Genomic DNA, 23130 nt, shown 5'->3' with positions numbered 1-23130 from the left:
CCTTCAGAGAAGGGAACACATAAATACGAACAAAAAGAATATGTGTCTTCAGGGAAGGGGAACTATAAAAATTTGAAACCACAATGATCCAGTTAACAGTCCTGTAAAATTTGTCCCAATCGACCAAAGTTTAAAATTTTGATCAGTAAAGGTGTTTTCAGCAGCAACTTTAAAACCTAATCGAATGTACGTTCGATAAATGACCATAAATTCATCACCAAGGATATTGGGTCTAAAAGCAGATTTTTTTGTAAAAAAACACAAGCAAACCAGTTTAATAACAAATGTCTAACAAACCTTATTTTCCTTTGGCTGGCTTCCAATTCATCGTTGAGACATTGGAACTTGTCAGATACTCCATTAGAATATTCCTGCAACTAATTAAACAATAAGTGTGCAGTGGCGCTGTAGCTTTGGGCTTTACACTCTTATTAATATAACTATATCATCTTAGCTGATATGGTCGAACTGGCCATTCCCTACTACAAGGCTGACATGTGCAGCATACAAGGCAGACAATGGTGCTTGTGATTCGACTTTCAGGGGTTAGAATCCCACTGCAGGCGATATTTTTTAGCCTGTTTCGGTATGGCGCCTTTAATATGCCTGGCATACTATGATGCATGTGTGAAAGCGCTGCTTTCTATCACAAAGAGCTGGCTCTTTAACCCAGTAGTTCTCAAACTGTGCGTCGCAGAATAGTTCTGTTTCTTTTTGTATGTAAAACAAAGTAAATATTAAAAATTAAAATACAGACGAATTGTGCGATAATCCGGTTGCAATGTAAACAGTACATGCCGTTAACAAAAGTGGTCATTTTCACTTCCCCAGCTAAAACAAAGTTGCAGTGACGCTCAACTATGGCAACAGAGCAGTATTTTCTCTCTTTTGTTGCGGATAATTGAAAAAAGTACTCTCAAGTCAAAACTAGATTTATTACTCTCAGCGCAATACATGACGTCATGCTTCCTAACTGTCGTGGCTATGGTGCAATCGCCCAAGTGTGTTGAAGAAACAGTAGAAACACACACACACTCTTTAATTGGCGCACACGCCACAGTTCGCTTGATTTGTGCTTTCACCTGCAGTCAGGTTTATTTGAAAAGATATGTTACATCGCATCGTAGCCAAGGGGCCCAACATTAAAATTTGGGAACTTCCCTATGATGACGGTTTATGACGTTTTAGTCTTGTTTTGGGAAGTTTGCCTTATAAATGTGCTAGGCATCTTGCTAAATATACACGTAAAATGGCCTGTTGTTTCTGACCATTTTGTTTTCTAGTTCAAACCAACGCTTTAAGCTGCAAAGTGCTAGGTGCATATTTGTAAGCAAGCCCAAACCCAAAAGTACACGACCGAAACCTGGTCAAACTTACAGCTTCGGCACATTCTACACTGGCATAGAGTACCTTGACCTTTGAATAACGGCCTTGACCTTTGAATAACGTCAGTTTAATGGCCTTGATCCTTTGAATACGTCAGTTTAATGTCCGTTTGCAAAACATTACAGCGGCCTAAACTTGATCCAAGGTGACCTCAGTTTAGGTGCCGACAATACAGAGTTGGCTATTTTTAAAACATGAATTGCTTTTACTTTTATTTTCCGCCCAAACACAATACTTTAAAACTAAATCGTTGTTAAAATTGCTAATTCGGTAAATCGTCCTTTCGTTAAGTAAGTATGTTATCAGACCAACAGCAAACTGTGTCAAGTGACTATTTGCAAAATAATGTGATTTAAATTTTAAACTACAGGCTAAAGCACGTAAAAGGTGTCAGTATTTGGTCCTATACGGATACAGATACTACACATGGTATAGGTATCGGTGCCGATGATGGAAAGTCGCACCCCCGGTATTTTAAAAAACTCTACGCCTATGGCGCTGAGGCGAGCTGCATCAGTTTCTATTATAACCCGTTATCCAATTGACAAAAATAATATTTGATTTTAGCAAACCTTTAAAGACTCAGCAAAACTGCAGCTGCAAGATTAGCATGTCTGTCACATGATCAACGTGTGATCGTTGCTTCAAAAATTTAAACCAGCAACAAATATTAGAGTAATAACTGCCTTTCTTAATCGTCACGAATAGAAGACATAAAATATGGTAATCATTGGCACGATACCAGTTACCCGAATCTAAACAACATAGTGTGATTACTTGCAATCTAACATTCTTTACAACCATTACGTGTTTGGCGGGTCAGAAAACATTTTTAACCATTTGTTCTAAATTTAACATTGTTCAAATTTCAATACACTTTAATACTTCGAATTTGGTGCAGTTCGCACTTAGTGAGAAATCACAATCAGCGTCTTTACCGGAACACGAGTTTCGTAATTTAAACACGTTGAACTCTTTATCTAAACGCTTGTTATATCAGTATTGGCGATTAGATAAGCCAACAAAAAAAGGATCAATGTGCATGGCTATGAGATAACAACTCCTAGTTATCGCACAGCGGTAAACTGAACGCCGATTTAATCTCCTAATAACTTTTCAAAAATATTTTATGATCGAGACATGTCATTTTCAACGTTGAAATTAGATGCGTTATTTGGTGTAGAATGCAAACATGCATCTATGTCTTTTTCGCATACATTACCTCCAGTGGATTTTACTATCATATCTATTCGTTTATTCGAAAAACTCGGTCTGTTCGACTTTCACATAGAGATCATCCATCCGGTTAATCGCATATTCCGTTAAAAATTGATGCGAACATCCGGTTTATGCGATAAAACGGTATGCGATTAACCGGCCGATTTTCTTAACAAACAATGGGTGACGGTTTGGGATTTTAAATCGTAATGCAATTAAACGGATTATCCGATTAACCGGTATGCGATTAACCGGATTTGTCTGTAATAACGCTATACAGGATCTGATATTGGAACACTCTTGCCAGTGTAGGACAGTGGTTCTCAAACATTTGTCATTTGCAATTTCCTAGAACATATCTGCGAAACAAAACCTGTTGATAACAACTATGTAGACGTAATCTTAGGCATTGCCACAACAACATGCAGGCTGAATTGTGTTTAGTTTCGTAAACTAACTTAATGGGGAAATTTCAAGGGTAATTTATTCCGTCACAAATAGGACCAAAACAATAATGAAATTGTGTGTGAACGAACCCCTCTTTTTGTTGGTTGAAATAAATTTAAGGGCATTTTCTTGTCACGGAAGACACATTTATCCATCTAATTTATGCTTATACTAGATTTGATATTTCATAAGATTGTAGAAATGCTGCTTGTGTAGGAGATGGTGAAATACTTTGAGCAGAAATTTTAGCAAAATCTAAAATTCATTAATTGACAGTTTCACATACATGTTCAGTTGTTGCAACAGACGTTCGTCGTTTTTCCAATCAGCCATTATTATTTTGCAGAGACAAAATGCTGATTGCAACATAAAATTGATCTTAGTTTTCTTTGTTTTTTCCAAAAAAAAAACTAGAAGGGTGGCTTAGCACATATTGCCCTTGCACATACACTATGATCTATTTTAAAACATAAATATATTTCCTATGCTTATTTTGTATTGGGTCCAATATTAGCCATCGTCTTTTATAACCTTGGTTGTTTCTGCAAGCAAAAACTCATGGGTCCCCACACATGCAAAGTTGTAGATAATGCATTTCAATAGATAACAATGAGTAAGTTTGGTATTGTGAAGACAAACACAGTGATTGGTACTGTGCATATCTAAAACTCATTTTAGGGGGCTAGTAGGATAACTAATTGAGGTTCAACACCCACAAACTTAGAAGTAGGAAACCACAATGACTCAATCAATAGTACTGCAAAATTTCAGTCCAATCTGCCAACATTTAAAATTTCAACCACTAGAGGTGTTTTGAGCAACAACCGTTAATGTTTCTGACGTCAAAGGGTCGGATGCACATCTACATAACTATATCTACCATCTGTATAAGTTACAGCCACATCCATCAAACATTTTATGGCAAAACGAGTCAGACAAACTTCGGGAAAAAACTATTTTAGGGGGCTAGCGGGGTAAATACTGGGGTTATCAACAAAAACAAAGTGGCATGCACATCTACATAACTACATCTACCATCTGTGTAAATTTCAGCCCAATCCATCAAACATTTGATGGCTAAACGAGTCAGACAAACTTCGGGGAAAAAAAACATTTTAGGGGGCTAGCGGGATAAATACTGAGGTTATCAACAAAAACAAAGTGGGATGCACATCTGCATAACTACATCTACCATCTGTGTAAATTTCAGCCGAATCCATCAAGCATTTGATAGAAAAACGAGTCGGACAAACTTCGGGGGAAAATACCCAATTTAGGGGGCTAGCGGGGTAAATACAGGTGCTATCAACAAAAACAAAGTGGGATGCACATCCACATAACTATATCTACCATCTGTGTAAATTTCAGCCAAATCCATCAAACATTTGATGGAAAAACGAGTCAGACAAACTTCGGGGAAAAACCATTTTAGGGGGCTAGCGGGGTAAATACTGGGGTTATCAACAAAAACAAAGTGGGATGCACATCTACATAACTACATCTACCATCTGTGTAAATCTCAGCCAAATCCATCAAGGATTTGATGGAAAAACGAGTCGGACAAACTTTGGGTAGATGAAAAAAAAGAAAACAAAAGAAAAAAAACAAAAACATTTTGAGTAAAATCAATATGTGTCCCCTTCAGGGAAGGGGACTCATAATTATTAGTCCAATTTAGCTGTATATCGTTATTGTTTTATGTTTAGATAACTATTATGTTTTATAATTAATTTTTTATAATTAAACAAAAACAAAACATGGATTGAAGGTTCTTAAATACTCGAAGTTCTCACCAGAAACATAGGAATTGCTAAACCTGGCTGGTAACCCACAAACGCAGCCATGACCAAGGTATGACATTCTAGTTGACACTGGCACTCATGGGCCACTGTGAAAAAAGGCACTTTCATTTTCACTCGCATGTTTTTGCAACTGGTTCTGGCATGCCTCAGCCATGGTAAAAAAAACATTTTGATTTGCATTTTACTTTTGATTTTGGTTTGCATTTTCTATTTGATTTGGGTTCTCATTTTGATTTGCATTTTTAGTTTTATTTTTACTTTGATTTCAGTTTTCATTTTGATTTGCTATTTTATTTTGTTTTTTAGGGAATCATGGGCCACTATAGCGGTGAGACTTTAGAGCAGGGGTGGGCAGCCTACGACCCGTGAGCAACTTTGGAGCGGCCTGCGACCCGTATTTTATTTTCATCGGTCAGACAGAATGTATGTGTTAAATTCCATTTTGTGTATCAAAGAGTTGTTACTTTACACGTTGATAGTTATTAGTTTATTACTAAGAATAGACATTGTTACGCACAAAGAAAAAAACATTGTATATTTGACGTTGTATACATTCTTATGTTATTGCATTGTCATCACTGCGGCCCGCCTTCACAATATCACATTTTGGCCCGCGCATGCAAAAAGGTTGCCCACCTTTGCTTTAGAGCAGGGGTTCTTAACCAAGGGTGCACGCGGGGTGCGAGAACTGTTCCCAAGGGGTGCGGGGATGCTGAATAATTAAGGTTGGTTAGGCCTATTCTATATAAAATCAAAAACCCAGGGGGGGGGGGGGTCAAAATTGGTTGGTGATTTGAAGAGGTTGCAGCATGGAAAAAGGTTAAGAACCACTGCTTTAGAGAGACACAGCAGTAAACAGGAACCCATAATTCACCACAGAGTAAATAAGCTGAATCATCTGTACAATAGAATGCAAAGCTTAAAGTCTTACATAAAACAGATAGATCTACATGTACCCTAAAGGAAACATAATGTCCCACATCTCTACATACCTTCATTTTATGTTTCATAAACAAAAGCTGTTGCTGTAGTTCAACAATTAATGATTTTAGACGTTCATTATCTGCTTGTATTATTGACATAGAATTTCTGGGGTGTTGTATTTCTACATCAGTTTCAAGTAGAGTTACAGAAGTTGCATTTGATCTTGCTGAAATTGGCTGCAAAAAATAAAAAAATGTGCTGCCCACATAATGTGTATTAAGGTCATCTCTACTACTAAAAATATTGATTAGAAGGTCATTTTAACTTTTGTGTCAATCCTATGTAACCTATAAGTGAAATCACACATGCATGTACCTACTGGCCACTACTTGGTTAAACTGAAATACAGTCAAACTTCGATACTATGCCACCTTGTTATTATGCCACCCTCGCTATACCATTTTTGATTGTCAGCAACTAAATTCAATAGAAAATATATTTACTATGCCACCCCTTAACCTTGCTACTATGACACATGAGAGTACAGTATTACTGTATTAACGGTCTGGTTATGGATTGAAAAATTTGGCCTTCTGACAATTTTCGGTTTGAGCTCATGATAAAACAGAGAAAACACGAAAAACAAATCGTTGAATAAACAAACGTGGTCATTTTAAGAGGTTTCACGGCTTTGCAGCGAGTTATGTAAACGCCGCTCTGTGCTTGTGTCACAGCAAAACTAACAGATCTTGTTTGTTCTAGGCACGATCTATCCGTATTTTTGTTATAAATTATACTGTATACTGTAATAAATTATAATCGTACAACACAACATGGCATTACAGTACTTTGGCACGTCCCAAGGCTATGTTTAAAAACAACCCTTGCTAATATGCCACCCTCGCTGCTATGCCACTTTCTCTCGGTCCCAAAGGGTGGCATAGTATCGAAGTTTGACTGTATTCTTTTTTTACAATCAATGCAAATCATAAATATTGTAACCCCCTTTAATGATTTAACAGTTCATGACAAAAAAACTATGACCAGTAAAAAAAGTTATATCTTAACTAACCATTTATTTCTCACAAGTGACCAACTTGTTTATGTCAATCTACTGTAATAAGAAAAATGTGCAGCAAGTTTAGGTTGATTAACAATTTCAAGATTCAGTTGTACACAACAATGACTGAAACTTACATGTTTGAAAAGACAAAAAACTAGAAGGGTGGCCTAGCATGTTTTGCCATTGCACATACATAACAACCTTTTTTTAAATGTTAATATAATCCCTATGCAGACAAATCCCTATAAATGCATCGATTTGCCAAGACATTTGATGCTATTAACCAGATTATGAGATAATCTTGGTGCTATGTAAACAGTACAAGCCACTAGTGATGGGACGATACCAGGTTTTAAAGCGAGTACCGATACCGAGTACCACATGTATATACCTTCGATACCGAGTCTGATTACCGAGTACTTAAGTGCAGTGTTGTACTTAGTTGTATATCACCTGCTAATTTATCTGCCATGGTCGGCGTACAGGCGTGCACACACACATGCAGAAAAAAGTAATCTCCATACGATAGCGAAAAAAATACGTAACCTGGCGGAACTTTTTCCCAAATTTGTACTGTCCGAAGCATATATTGGCACAAAGTTTTCAGTGTTCCTATAGTGTAAATCGGCCTTCGGTACTCGCACGTTGGTATCGAAACATGAGACAAAATATTTCGATACCGAGTACGAGTATCGATACCACTGAAATCGTTCGATACCATCGATACCGAGTACCGGGTACCCGTCCCATCACTACAAGCCACTAACATAAGTGCTAATTTTCACTTAAAAAACATAGTTGCAGTGACACTTAACTACCTCTATGAGCAGTATTTTCGCTCGTTTGTTGTCCAGAATAGAAAGAAGTACTTTTAAATCAAAATTAGGTTATCACTCACAGCGCAGAAAATGACGCCATGCTGCCTAACTGTCGTGGCTATAGTGCAATCAAGTGTGTTGAAGAAACAATAACAACCACCAGTTCGATTGATTTGTGCTTTCTTTTGCAGTCAGGTTATTTTTTAAAAAAGTGTTACATCACATCGTAGCCAGAATTGTTAGCATGCCAAAACCTGAAAGTACATGACTGTAACCTGGTCAACCTTACAACTTTGGCACATTCTACAGCGCAAGGGTGCTAAGGCGAGCTACCTCAGTTTCTATTATAACCCTATATACATTCAACAACAAAAAACATTTGATTTTAGCAAAACCTTTAAAGACTCAGATTGCGGCGCTACTTTCTAAGCTTACTCAGCAAAACTGCAGCTGCAAGATTAGCATGACTGTCACATACTCAACATATGATTGTTGTTTAGCACATATTTCCCTTGCATATACACTATAACCTATTTTAAAACATTGATATATTTCCTATGCTTATTTTATATTGGGTCCCATACCATCTACTGTCTTTTATAACCTTAGTTGTTTCTGCAAGCAGAAACTCATGGGTCCCCACACATGCAAAGTTGTAGATAATGCATTTCAAGAAATAACTGTGTGAACGTTTAGTGTTGTAAGGTAAAACGCAGTGATCAGCACTGGGCTTAAATAATAATACTATGTAGAGTACAAACTATATAAATTTAGATTCACCCCAGGTATTGTTTGAAGTATGTCCTATTTAACGTTCCTTTTCAAAGAAACGATGGAGTAAGTAGTGGCATAATGGGGTAAAACAAAAAATAAATAGCAAATTCTACAAGCTATCCGGTTTTCATTCAATTCGAACATTGTGAAAAGGGTTACACATTTTAGAGATTAGTTGGTTAAGTTGTGGGGGTACAGGGCAAAACATAACATTTGAGGACTTAGTATGTTTAATAAACTTTGCAAATTTCATCTAATTAGGACGTTTTTTGAAAGTTCATTTATTTTAGGGGGCAAGTTGAGTAAATGTTGGGGCTACAAGGTAAAACACATCAATTGAAACCTACAAATAGCATAGTCCACATACTACCCAAATTTTATCCAATCCCGACACTGTTTAAAAAACTGACCCATTTTAGGGGGCTAGTAGGGTAACTAATGGGGTCCGACACACAAACTAAAAAAATAGGAAACCTCAATGACTCATTCAATAGTACTGCAAAATTTCAGCCAAATCCGCCTATGTTTAAAATGTCTACCACTAGAGGTGTTTTGTGCAACAACCGTTAATGTTTCTGACGCCATAGGGCAATAACTGCCATGGCACAAAAACGTTCACCAAGCAATCCACAAAGTCATAAACGAGTAACATACAACTGCTTGCCCTTGTAACACTATTGAGCAACAGAAATCTTTTGTTTGTGATGTCCAGTAACATACAAATCTGTTTTACACTTTGGGGGCTTGTGGGGTAAATGTTAGGGCTACAGGGTTGAACACAACAATCGACAACTATAAATGGCATACTCTACAAGCTATCCAAATTTCAGCCAATTCTGACACTGTTTACAAACTCACCAATTTTAGGGGGCTAGCGGGGTAAATACTAGGGTTATTTGGACAAACAAAGTGGGATGCACATCTACATAACTTTATCTACCATCTGTATAAGTTTCAGCCACATCCATCAAACATTTGACAGAAAAACGAGTCGGACAAACTTTGGGAAGGAAAATACCCATTTTAGTGGGCTATCGGGGTAAATACTGGGGTTATCAACAAAAACAAAGTGGGATGCACATCTACATAACTATATCTACCATCTGTGTAAATTTCATCCAAATCCATCAAACATGTGATAGAAAAACGAGTCGGACAAACTTTGGGAAGAAAAAAAAAGAAGAAAAACAAAGAAAACAAACAAAAACAATTTGAGTAAAATCAATATGCGTGGGAAGGGGACCCATAATAAATGCATTTCTGAATCGGTAATCCACCCGATAAGCTGTGCAAGAGCATGAAAAGAAGAAATACAATATGCAAAGCATTGGCATGTTACCCATTAAGTCAGCGTTCTCAATCTTATGCGGATCACGTACCACCTGACAATTATTTTTATTCCTGCGTACCACCTGAAGTGTAGGTAAACCTTGTTTCAATGGATATCCTAAGAAATAGGCTTATTTTCTCGCCCTGACTAGCATATTTAGCAATTTCAAAAGACTGTTCAAAACACGAGTTTTGCCTAAACCAGTGCTTATCAGTTGGGTCAATTGAAGTGCAACTTTAAGTCAGGCTTAAATTAGGTACCACAGAAATCTACTCGCATACCACCTGGAAAGTTCTGGTGTACCACTAGTGGTACACGTACCACAGTTTGAGTACCACTGCATTAAGTGAATCAAAAGAACATATAGTTTGATTATATGCGATTTTATTTTTATGACAACCATTACATGTTTGGTGGGTCATGAAAAATATAACACTAAACATTTTCAAACGTTCGGTTTACATTTAACATGGCTTAAATCTCAGTATGGTCTCACTTAGCAAGAAAAGCATTGTTGCCGGAACATCAGTTTTGTAATTTTAACACACTGAACTCTTCATTTAAATGCTTGTTATACCACTATTGGTGATTAGATAAGCCAGCAAAGAAGAATTAATGTGCACAGCTTTGAGATAACAACTCCTTGTTATTGCTCAGCGGTAAACAGAACATCTATTTAATCTTCCAATAACTTTTAAAAAGGAAGGGGTTCCAGATATATTTGCATCATTTTTTTCAAGAGCAAGTACACCTTTTTCAAACGTTATGGAGCTATTCTGGGATTAGTGAATAAGTGCAAAAGTTATGTTTAAAAATTAGTTAAGGTTGGTCTTCCTTTCATATTAATTGACAGTCAAACAAGAGTCATTTTGAAAACTCTTACTTGAGGGCCGGTTATTAGACGTACGCAATACTAAACAGGATTACCCAGTCAAGGCTGCACACAGGTCGGTTTTAAAAAACTGACCCATTTTAGGGGGCTAGTAGGGCAACTAATTGGGTTCGACACACAAACTAAAAAATATATAAAAACCACAATGACTCAATCAATAGTACTGCAAAATTTCAGCCCAATTCACCAATGTTTACAATTTCGACCACTAGAGGTGTTTTGAGCAACAACCGGTAATGTTTCTGACGTCATAGGGCTGTTAACAAGCCCCTAACTGCCATGGCGCAAAAACGACCACCAAGCAACCCACCAACGAGCAACATACAACTGGTTGCCCTTGTAACACTATTGCTCCAAAGAAATCTTTCGTTTGTGGTGCCCAGTAACATACAAATACGTTTTACACTTTAGGGGCTTGTGGGGTAAATGTTAGGACTACAGGGTTGAACACAACAATCAACGCCTATAAATGGCATACTATACAAGAAACCCAAATTTCAGCCAATTCTGACACTGTTTAAAAACTCCCATTTTAGGGAGCTAGCGGGGTAAATACTGGGGTTATCAACAAAAACAAAGTGGGATGCACATCTACATGAATATATCTACCATCTGTGTAAATTTCAGCCAAATCCATCTAACGTTTGATGGAAAAACGAGTCGGACAAACTTTGGGTAAAAACACCCATTTTAGGGGCGAGCGGGGTAAATACTGGGGTTATCAACAAAAACAAAGTGGGATGCACATCTACATAACTATATCTACCATCTGTGTAAATTTCAGCCAAATCCATCAAACATTTGATGGAAAAACGAGTCGGACAAACTTTGGGAAGAAAAAAAAGGAAGAAAGAAAAAGAAAAAAACAGAAAAAAAACAAAAACAATTCGAGTAAAATCTTCAGGGAAGGGGACCCATAATTAATACCTTGAAAGCGAAAACAACAATTTTTGGTGGTTTTCTGAGGTCTGGTGCGAACCGCAAAATAAGTAGTTGGGAGCCGCCTGCGGCCCAGAGAGCCGCAGTTGAGAATCACTGCTTTAATTAGCACTTGGCTGAAATAATTGTGCTATTCAAAGTTAAATAATTGTGCTATTGAAAGTACAAACTAACTTAACCAGATTCAGTTCAGGCATAGTTTGAAGTTTGTCCTATTTTCAATATGTTTTAGTGTTGCACATAATTATTCACACTGCAAACCTATCCTTTAGTTGTGTCTATGCTTACTTGGTTTTGTACAAGCTAAAGCAAAAATCAGAAAAGTTGCTAGTATTCTTGTGTAAAGTGACTTTTGCGGGTCTTAAAAAAGTAAAAAAAAACTGAGGCAAAAACATTTTGATACAGCGACTGATACTACCAAAATCATTCAAAACCTGGCTAAAGTAAAAAAAGTTCTGTGATACAATGCTTTTCAAAGGCGACTTATTTTGTAACTGCACACACACTATGGCCTGTACACACCATGGATATTCCCTACGCTTACTTTATAATGGGTCCTATGATAGACAATGTTTCAATAACCTATGTTTGTTTTTGCAAGCAGAAACACGTGGGTCCCACAAATGCAAAGTTATAAACAATGTATTTTTGAGACAACCATCCCAAAGTTGAAATATGGCAATTAGTATATTGCCCAAACAATCATGCCATATGAGGTACAAACTATCCAAATCCCATGCAATTAGGCCATTGTTTGAAGCATTTACCCATTTTAGCACTTTGTGGGAGTATATAGTGGCGCTACAGGGTAAAACTTAACAATCAGACCTAAAATGGCATATAACCGTTATTTTTTCCCATTTTTAACATTGTTTAAAATTTTTATCCATCTAAGAGGGGCTAGTTTTGTTTTACACCGAACACCAAAGGAAATCAACTACCGAACCACATGTGATTACTTTTTTGCAAACGTTCGGAGCACAAATTTATATCCATTCCAACTATCAAAAAGATTTGATAGCCTGTTTTGAACACCCCTAATTATGTCGTTACAAAGGTGAAGTCTTGCCGCCCACAATGTTTTTGTGCTATATATACCTGCTTATTGTGGAGGTTGTGTTATTTTTTAGAAGTGAGGATACAAATTATATGCTGCCAGTGTGCAATAAGTTGAGATTTTTTTTCTTTATTTGCTTCTGATACTCACCCTACAAGGGCTGTGTTTCACTGATGTTTTACTGTGACTCCTGTCACTACTTTCCATGCATGATTGTTGTTCCAAATTACTATCTTGGTAAGGAGAACCATCCATACAATTGTCAACATCAGAAAACAAATATGGTAACTCATAACACTTAAAGCAATGATTTTCTTCTGTCAGGTCTTCCAAACTAAGAGGTGACATAGACATACTCTTCAGTGTGACAAAACATTCAATATCACTAGGGGGAAAAAGCTTATAAGATTGATAACTGTTTCATATCAAATATACAAAATACACCCATTTTACAGATTTCGAGTCTCGAGTCTTGAGAAAAAAATAAAAATCTAGAAAAGTTATGTCACGTATCTTAAACAAAAAGTAAATGCGACACCTCTTATTACCTGTATTTTTCGTTTCAACTCGCCTCTAGAGCGGACTGGGCACATAACTCTCTTTATTTGCTTCCGAAACAGCGATTTTTACCATGCATTGCGCTAAACTTTCACCTTTCCCAAGCAGTAGTCACGCCTGGTGGCATAAGACGCTTCTGTAACAGTCGCTTCATTTTTGCTGGTTTGGTAGCGAATCACTACCTGCGATCGCTACTAGAAGCAAAAAACGTACAATCGGATTTTTTTTTGTTAGAAAATCGGCTTAAATAAAAATTTCGAGACTCTCGAGAAATGGATTTTGAATTTCTCGTTTCTCAAGAAACGAAAAAGTCAAGAAATAGAGGAACCCTAGTGGTGTGATTGTGACAGACCACAAAGACCCAAACTAAAGACTTGTAAAATCTTGTTCCAATCGGAAAATGTTAAAACTTTGACTATTTGAGGTGTTTTAGCAGCAACAGTTAGCACTTTTTACTTCATAAGGCTGTTAACAGTAAGACCCTAAATGACATGTGCAAAACAGAAAAGAAATTATGCCAGTACTAGGGTTCCTCTATTTCTCGACTTTGTGTTTCTCGAGAAACGAGAAATTAAAAATCCATTTCTCGAGAATCTCGAGAGTCTCGAAATTTTTATTTAAGCCGATTTTCTAAAAAAAAAAAAAAAATCCGATTGTACGTTTTTTCGCTTCTAGTAGCGATCACAAGTAGTGATTCGTTAGCAAACCAGAAAAAAACAAAGTGACTGTTATAAATCTTACGCACATAGGCGTGACTACTGCCTGGGAAAGGTGAAAGTTTAGTGGCAACGCACACTAAAAATCGCTGTTTCGGAAGCAAAATAAGAAAGTTATGTGCCCAGTCTGCTCTAGAGGCGAGTTAAAACGAAAAATACACGTAATAAGAGGTGTCGCATTTACTTTTTGTTTAACATACATGTCGTAATTTTCCTCGAGAAATTTTTATTTATTTCTCGAGAATCGAGACTCTATATTTTCGAAGGAACTCTAGCCAGTACCGTATTTTATGGACCATAAGGCGCAATTTAAATCCTTTTTTTCCTCATAAATTGATCGTGCGCCTTAACACATTGACTGCCATGTATCTGTTCAAAAAACGTAAACATGGGGCCACAGATTTTTTTTGCATAATATTAAAGTTTGAAAGGTAAACATTTTGTTCCACTTGATTTTTGTGTTTTTGTACCTTTATGTGCTCCAAAAACTGCAAACATATCCTGATTGACAAATGCCTGGCCATGTCAACATAGGTTGTTGACACTTTTTCTTCGGGGTTTTTGCATGTTAATTGCATGTATATGTAAATGTTTTTGAATAACCTGGTAGTTGTACTGTGTTAAAAACATGATTTCAGTTATTTTTTAGATTCAGTGCCATTGTGTGCTGCAAAAATGTGACACAAAAATTGGTTTGCTTTTTTGGCCATGCCAACAAATGTTGTTGACACTCTGTTTCAACTATAAACATGTTGAGACAATATAGTGCAATTTTGAACTACTATGATTTGACTTTGTACCTACTTTTGTAAAAAGACTTTGTAAATTTTCTTGTATTTTTTAGATAATTTAAGATAAATTTTGTGTCCCTAGTGAAAACTAAACAATATGAGTGATGAGAAAGATGCAGAAACAGAAAAGATACAGAAAATTATCATACAAGTGTCAGATGAATCTTTTATGTCAGATGAATCCGATTTTATGGATGATGACTCTGACAGTGATCCAAATTATCAGCCAGATTTATCTGAAGTGGAGGCTGAAGATGATTTAGATATGGAGCTAAACCAAATGGTAATAGAAGAGGAAAGACAGGAAGAAATAGAAAATGAAAGACAGAATCAGCAAGTTAGAATAGCAGGTACTTTTCCCAAGTGGACAGAATATAGTGGAAGACACAAAATATTTAACTTTACTGGTGATGAAGGCCCGTATCCATCCATTTCACAGTCAGAAAATTTAACTCCAGTAAAGGCTTTCAAGTTTTTTGTCAATGAAGAAGTGGTAAATTTGCTTGTCACACAGACGAACCTGTATGCTGATCAACTAACAGTAATAAAAACAAATAAAGACCAGCTAACTCATAAATGTAGGCATGCAAAATGGGTTCCAACAACAAGAAAAGAAATAGAGACATTCTTAGGTATGCTTATGTGGATGGGATTGAATAGAAAGGGCACGATCTCATCATATTGGAGCCATAATCCACTGTACAAAAACCATATTTCTTCGAAAATGAGCCGCAATAGGTTTGAACTACTTCTAAACTGCTTTCATTTTTCCAACAATGAGGAGTCAGAAGGAGAGAAACTAAGGAAGATTCAACCCTTATTAGATCTTCTTATTAGAAATTTTAAAACTATTTATACTCCAGGAAGTGATGTGGTTGTTGATGAAACCCTAATTCCATGGCGAGGAAGATTAAAGTTTCGTCAATATATACCAAACAAGGCTCACAAATATGGAATTAAACTCTTCAAACTTTGTTCCCTGAAGGGTTTTACTTATAATTTGTCTGTCTACTCCGGAAAGTCGGAAGCAGGTGAAAGAGAAGTGGGGTTGGCAAAGCGAATCTGTGAAGAATTGATGGAAGGTCTGCTTGATCAGGGACGGACACTCTATGTAGATAACTTTTACACTAGCTATGAATTAGCTGACTGCCTTTTACAAAGGAACACACATTTGGTTGGAACAGTCCGAGCTGCTAAAAAGCTTTTTCCAAAGGAAGTAATGGATGCAAAATTAAGAAGAGGAGATTTTGTTGCAAAAGAGGATGAAAATGGAATAGTAATTCTAAAATGGAAGGATGTTAGAGATGTCCGTATACTCTCAACCAAACACAGACCACAACTTGTGCAGGTAACAAGAAAAAGGCAAAGGTTAGAAGAAGACAACAGGCCATCAAATATACCTCCCAAAAAGAAGCGTATGAGGGCAAGTGAAAAGCCATTAGCTATCACAGCATACAATAAAGGAAAGTTGGGCATCGATCTGTCTGATCAGATGGCTTCATATGGTTCAACTCTTCGAAAAGGTGTAAAGTGGTATCGAAAATTGGGCATAGAACTGTTACTTGGAATCTGCATAGTAAATGCTCATGTGCTGTATCAGGAAATAAAAGGATCTAAAATGAAAATTCGAAAATTTAGAGAGGAAGTTACTTCAGCCATTTTAGATCTGTCTTATCCTACAGATCCTGTCAAAGTAAAGCAAAGTCATGTGTTAGTAACATTGAAGAATACAAACAACAAAGAAATTTATCGGACCTGCAAATTGTGTTACCAGAAACTGGCTAATTCACAAGGCAGGGCTGCTGCTAAGAAAAAAAATCCAAGATCCAAGTATTTTTGCTCTGGGTGCCCAGATGAACCTGTTATGTGTGTTACATGCTTTTCTGAAAGTCACAAACAAAACTAGTTATTCAGTTTTTTTTAAGATTTATGTTATGTTGGTTCAGATTTATTTTTATGGAGTTCTGTTTTATTTTGTGGATTTATATTTTTAAAGTTCTGTTTTTATTTTGTAATTATTTATTTATTGTTACATATATAAGGTACTGCATAAAAATTTGTCAAAGTTTATTTATGTTTTGATTTGAAATAGTTTTTTTAATTGTGTTTTTTTCGATCCGATAAACAACTGCTTTCAATTGAGTACTATTTTTTAACCACCGAACAAATTTTGTGATGTGAAATGGGAATAAAAATTCCTAGTTGCAATATATTTCTCTTTGCATGAGGTGCCACAGACCAGAGAAAGAACATGCACTGGACGCTAGACGCTTTTAGCACCATAAAGGTGTAATGAGGTTGTATACAAAAATTGTTGACGCGGCCTCTTATAAAACCGCCGCGTCAACAATAATTGTTGACATGGCAGTCAACGTGTTAAAAGCCGGTGCACCTAATGTATGGATCAAGTAGTGCTTTATTGCCTACACTCAAATCCAGTACTGATACTATTATTAAATAAATAAACCACCGTCTTACACAATAAACTACGGTAAAAGCAACTAGCAACTGTGATATTCACTAGGCTCATTTTTTCTTTTGGTCATTGTCCTATTGTGACTTGCTTACATTTATTACGTAACAAGTAAACTTTTATTTCTCTTGCTCCTCATAATTGTAAATGCGAACACTGCTTATATCACCATCTTTTTACAGTACCTGCTGTCCTTAAATGGCGCCAAGGAGACATGCTTACGAACCTTAAAATATGTTGCGTTCTATAGCCCGGTGCGCCTTATGTATGGACAAGAAACTAATCAAAGCAACTTATTGACAGTGCGCCTTATAATCGGGTGCGCTTTATGGTCCGTAAAATACGGTACCTTGCAAACACAAAAATGCATTAGTTACCTTTATAACACTATTACACCACAGAAACTTTTCGTTTGTGGTGTGTGGCATCATGCACAATGTTTTTTCTCTTTGGGGGTTAAAAGCGCAACTGCTTGGACAATCAAGTCAAATGAAACATACTGTAAGGTACCTGACTATATCTATGAGTTTCACCTGAAGATTTCATGGCAAAAACGCATGGAACAACTTCAAGGGAGAAAAAGGGGAAAACAAAAATTGAAATCCTCTTCAGGGAAGAGGACCCCACGGGTTGGCGACCCCTGCCCTATACCCAAGTTACTAAGTGAAATTTTAAGTCAATGAAAGGAATATCAAAAATTGAATTATAATGACATTTTGAGTATAAACTCTAGATTGCGTACTTTAAATTGGTCATTTTAATTGACCGTTCCCATTTTATTGATTTCACATACAATTTACAGTTTTACCGTAATGAACTCAAAAAATTCTCGTTTAACCGCCAATGCTAATGATTGGCGAAAAGCAAGCAGCAGCCCAAATAGCAACTTACTGGACCACGACAAAGGTGGCATGTGCATTTGATTTCAGTATTTTATTTTTATTTTTTGTTTTAAAACATTGCGAATCAATAACAATGTTTGTACGTTATACAAAGGTTAATACGGTATGCTGTTATTATGTAGTTCGGTTTATCACAGTAGGTCCTTGAATTTTTTGTAAGGTTTTGTCTGAAACTTCTTTTCAGATAGCCGATAAATTGCGCAACAAAAATCATTAACTGTTCAACAGCCTTCTGAAGGATCAACCCGCATTCCGCAACCGGGACAGTGTACCTTCAATGTTTGCTTTATTTTCCATATCTATGTCTTTGATCAGGGCAAAACTACTATATTTTTTGCTCGGAATATTGCTTTAAACCGATAAGTTTTACACTTTGTCTTGATGAGGTTTTGTATTTTATTAAATGAATGTGTTTCTTTTAAACGTTTAATTTGAAACCGTCGGGAATTTTGCCCACACAACCTAAGCGGACGTATAAAATGGACATGCAAAATAATTTTGAGCCTAAAATGAATCAAAAAGCAATTGTATAAGGTGCATAGTCTAAAGCAGGGGTCACCAAACTTTTTTCACTGCGGGCCGGGTAAGTTTAATAATAAGTCGCACAGGCCGAATAGTTTACATGCCCTAGCGCCGTCTTTGCGAACTTAGCCCGCAAGGTGATTTTAATAGGGGCGTCAAGATATGGTCTTTCTATAATCCCATTAAAAATCTGGTGATGCGACTATTAAATTGTATAGTTAGTCTCATCTTACAAGCAATGCTTGTATAGGCCTACTACGTCACAAGTGACCAAAGCAAGCAACGTCACAAGTGACCAAAGTTGTTTGTGCACAATTGGCCTTGTAATCCCATAAAACAAGATATATCAATTCTACACATCGCGACAGGAAAACTTTCGTAAGAAGTAGATTATTGTTTAAATGTTACAAAGTTATCAATGCGATTTGACTCACCAAAAAATGTGGTCGCGGGCCGGATCCGGCCCGCGGGCCGTAGTTTGGTGACCCCTGGTCTAGAGCGAAGGTGGGCAACCTTTTTGCATGCAATAACATTAGAGTGTAGGCAACTCAACTTTAAGTATTTGCTTAATTTGAATATGATCAATTGTCAAATGAACTACTGGTTGCTAAAAAATTCTTTGGTGTGCAAAAGGAACATATTACGCAGTAGTTCTCAAACTGTGCGTCGCAACGCCCTGGTGCGTCGTTTCAATTTTCCAAGGGCGTCGCAAAATAGTTCCGTTTCGTGGCTTTTGGTGGTTGTATCGATAAACACAACTTTAATAATAAGTTTTCTCACAAACTTTTGTTTGCTGGTGCGTCGCAAGACCAGAAAACTTTTCCAGGGGCGTCGCAACAAAAAAAGTTTGAGAACCACTGATATAACGCATCAATTCCATAAAATACGAATCTTTAATGCGATCACTGGCGGATACATGAAGCAGTTAGAATGTGGTCGCGTGCCGTTTAAAAGCTTCATGTCCGAGGCCTGTAGGTTGCCCATCCTTGAACTAGAGCAGTGGTTCCCAACCCTTTTGACCTTGCGGCACCCTATCAAAGTGATAAATAGTTAGCGACACCCTGAAAAAATGGATCAATTTTATGAGGCTTCTGTATTTCAAATAACTGTATGAAACAACACAGAAGTGCCCCCTCTTGCCCCTACGTACCGGCGCCCATGCATAGGTATGACGAGAAAAACTGCAACAAAACACCAAAATGGTTTCTTTCCATCGCAAAGATATTCATTTTCAATTTTTATGCGCGTCGAGAGTAGGCTAGTGATGTCGAGGACAGAAATTTTGGGATTTTTGTTCGCACTGCAAAATTTCAAGCTGTTCGCAAACTGCACCGAAACTGCAAATTTTGAAGAAAAAAAAATTGTTGACACTGCACTGCACCCATGGGCGTCCGCAGGAAAAAATACAGGGGAGGGCAAACTATCGTCACATGGCCGTTCAATAAACGGTATTTCCGAACAAAAATCATCTGACAGTGATATTCTTTCTTGCTAATCCCAATGTAGCAAAGTAGTGCAATAAACACAATGTTAACTATTACTGAAATATGTGGTAGGTTGGCAAACGATTTTTAACGGAAGTAGGATTTACATACACGAACCTTATCAGATGTAACAACAGACTCAGTGAAGGTATCACATAATGGCTTTTTGACACATCCATCAATGACGTAATAATATGCTTGTTACCGAGCTATTGTTAAGTAATAATGTTCGATTCATTTAATCTGTTGTAAAACCTCATCCTGTTCTGTTACAGTTACAGCTTGTATTCGGTGCGTTAAACGGGGTGGAGACCCACGACGTCTTCAGTTAAGTTCCTGGAATAGTTTTTGTATAACACTATGTGAATGTTTTTGGTGTTTTGTTTTAAGATGCGAATTTTGCGACTGTTTGCGTTTTTATTATTTCCAGGGGGGGGCACGCGCCCCCTCTTGCCCCCCGCTGCGGACGCCCATGACTGCACCACATATAATATTGTACCATAAATCCCTACTTCATTTTGTAAGTTTGCATTGGAAACATTTAAACAAACACATTTTAATGTTTACCTTGTAAAGCTACAAGTTTACATGAAATGGTCAAACAGCAACAGTTTTACAAAATCATAAATTCCAAGCAAACTTGAACAATATAACACAAACCAACAACAAAATACAATACTCACTTTTCTAAAAACTAACAATAATTAAGTTTTTGAATCTAGACATAACAGACTCGGTTAGAAATAAATAACGCACTTAAAGGGTGAAAGTTAAAATAAAGAATGGGTCGCAGTATTGCAATATCAATATCTCGCGGCACCCCTGAGCATTGCAATTGACACCCCAGGGTGGCACCCGGTTGGGAACCACTGAACTAGAGGGTAAAAAAGCCGCTGTTTACAATTGAATTAATACGGTACATAGTTTCTTTTAGGGCCCCGGCAGCGGCGATGTGACTTTTTCTACATTTTAGATATTTAGAATTGCCAAAATTCAGGGATTCCGAATCACTAATTTTTTTTGTCCTATGATTTGTCGTTTTCGAGATATTCAATCAAACAATGAGCTCTCGAGCGACACCTTGGTTTGATATGTAGCAGCGATTGTTACGTCACCTCGTACCAACTTCTCACAATGGCGTTGATCAGCTGTTGTCTTTATTGCTTGTTTTAGGGCTTTGATTCGTACATTTTTCTATTGTTTACAACTGATAAAATTAACGTAGATAAGTAGTTGACAGTTAAGCAATAAATAACAAATGTTTGCATTAAAAGGTAGGTGTTTTGTTGTTGACAAAAGGTATTTTCCACGTAACAGAATTATTGTAGGTGTTTATGTACTAACTATGTGATAATGGAGGAGAGAAAATCGTGCGTTTGCTGCCATGAAATTAGTAAGTGCAACAGCAGTTAGCCAAGTTCAACGAATATTCTGAGTCGAATCTGCTTTGTATAAAAGCACATCTTGAATTTGAATCTATATGTCTCAACGTGTATGTATTAGAAGCAGCATGTTATCGATTTAAACGTCAATTGGGAAATCATGATGAGGGTAACACCTGTCACGAGTAAGTTTTACTGTACTAACTACTAACATGCAATATGCCACCAGCAACCTCTATGCATTTCAGATATACTGCCTACAGAAAATTTGTTGAATGGTGCTGGGGAAGACTTCAGAGTTACGTTGCCAGACTGACAGCCACTTGTCAACTATAAGTTGTGAATTCCCTTGTGACGTTGCTGCACAACAATACATGTGGCTGCATAAGCTTTTCACCTAAGGTCCCAACTCTTTGCAACATGCTTTGGTAGAAAGTGCTGTCAGTTTCTTTTGGATTTCTAAATTCGAAACCATAAACACAAATATTCTGGTGTATGCTCATCTTTTATTTCTATCATACTTGTAGCTACATGCCAAACATGTTTTGTTTGTGACGATTCTTCACTAATGTATTTAATGATTTGTGGATGCCTCAGTCACAAAGGCTTTAATAAACAATCCTTTGCTTGTGATGTTTTCAATGCATCCCAAGAATCCTTCTTTTTCCATATCATTGCTGTTTGCCTCTTATTTGCTCTAGAAAATATTATGAAATTACCATCTGAATATCAGGTTAATAGCAACAATTTTATTGTTTCAAAGATCCATCATCCATCATTGTGTATGTACCAAATTTAGCTGTGTGTCCTGGGAAATCTGCAGTTAAATTACTTCTGGTACACCATTTAAGAGGTAAATAAGTTTTCCTTTACACACAATGTATTTTGGTTCATAGCTTAGATTGGGTGGTTCCCTACATGAAAATGTATTGATATTATCACACCTTTTTTTCATAACCACACTTTTTTGTTATTTTCAAGTAAATGGCATGACAACAAACTAAATTAGTATAACATAATGGTAATATTAAAGACTATAATGTTAAATGAGATTATGTCAGAAAACAATTAACTAAAGCATACCATATGCTACTTTTCTTGCAGCTGCTCTCAATGCCATTTCTTGCTGAAGAAGACTGTTCTAATGAATACATGGAATGGCATTTGGCTTTAACACCAGAACTTTTGCCATACCCCTGTCATACTGCATTTTATTTGTGAAACATTCATCTGTGAAATGTAGGCTACAAAGAACAATGTATTTCGTTGGTCTCTTCCATTTTTTTCACGTTAACAAATTTAAGCCAAGCAGACCGCAATCGCTTTGGAAAGCGAAAAAGTGTGATATTGCTGGCCTTTTGATTTCCTCTTGAATTGCAACCATACAAAGAACACACTGCAGGCATTTTTGCACACTTGAGTATAAAAATGAAAACATTTAAACATCAAAATACCTAAACTGACTAACATAAATGGCGTCGCAGAACGCTAACAAGCTCCAAACCAAGTTGGTACGAGGTGACGTCACATGACGTTTGAGCTAAGTGACAAAATATCCGCAAGGTGTCAGTGTTTTTAGATTTAAAACGTAAATATTTGACTAGTAACTTCGATTTTTGTGGTTTTAAACTTGAAATCGTGTTTATAAAAAT

General features: G+C 36.8%; 1 protein-coding gene and 1 long non-coding RNA gene across 12 annotated transcripts in view; both read right to left on the bottom strand.

Annotated features, from left to right (window-relative positions):
• LOC145205087 (uncharacterized) overlaps positions 1-17918 on the bottom strand; it is a 65680-nt gene extending 47762 nt beyond the window's left edge. For 5 of the 11 annotated variants that reach the window (XR_013853582.1, XR_013853584.1, XR_013853586.1 and 2 more), the window contains exons 1-4: positions 17722-17913; positions 12801-12984; positions 5846-6013; positions 298-377 (exon numbers count right to left, since the gene is read on the bottom strand). Coding sequence is in view for 2 of the 11 variants with exons in the window: in XM_080077732.1 (XP_079933858.1) it covers positions 298-377; positions 5846-6013; positions 12801-12984; positions 17722-17747 (458 nt within the window). In the remaining 9 variants the exon portion in view is untranslated. The other 6 variants (XR_013853585.1, XR_013853589.1, XR_013853587.1 and 3 more) reach the window with 6 other exon arrangements.
• Positions 17919-21726: 3808 nt separating this feature from the next.
• Positions 21727-23123, bottom strand: LOC145203957 (uncharacterized). The gene is made up of 2 exons (XR_013853424.1): positions 22562-23123; positions 21727-22175 (listed from the first exon to the last, which is right to left on the bottom strand). It is a non-coding gene; the product is annotated as an uncharacterized LOC145203957 (long non-coding RNA).
• Between the last annotated feature and the right edge of the window lie 7 nt (positions 23124-23130).

The sequence above is a fragment of the Phallusia mammillata genome, chromosome 8 (assembly GCF_965637545.1).
Source record: "Phallusia mammillata chromosome 8, kaPhaMamm4.hap1.1, whole genome shotgun sequence".
In the NCBI taxonomy this organism is placed as follows: domain Eukaryota; kingdom Metazoa; phylum Chordata; class Ascidiacea; order Phlebobranchia; family Ascidiidae; genus Phallusia; species Phallusia mammillata.
The sequence above is the reverse complement of the archived record's forward strand: the minus strand, read 5'-3'. Positions and strand labels throughout refer to the sequence as shown.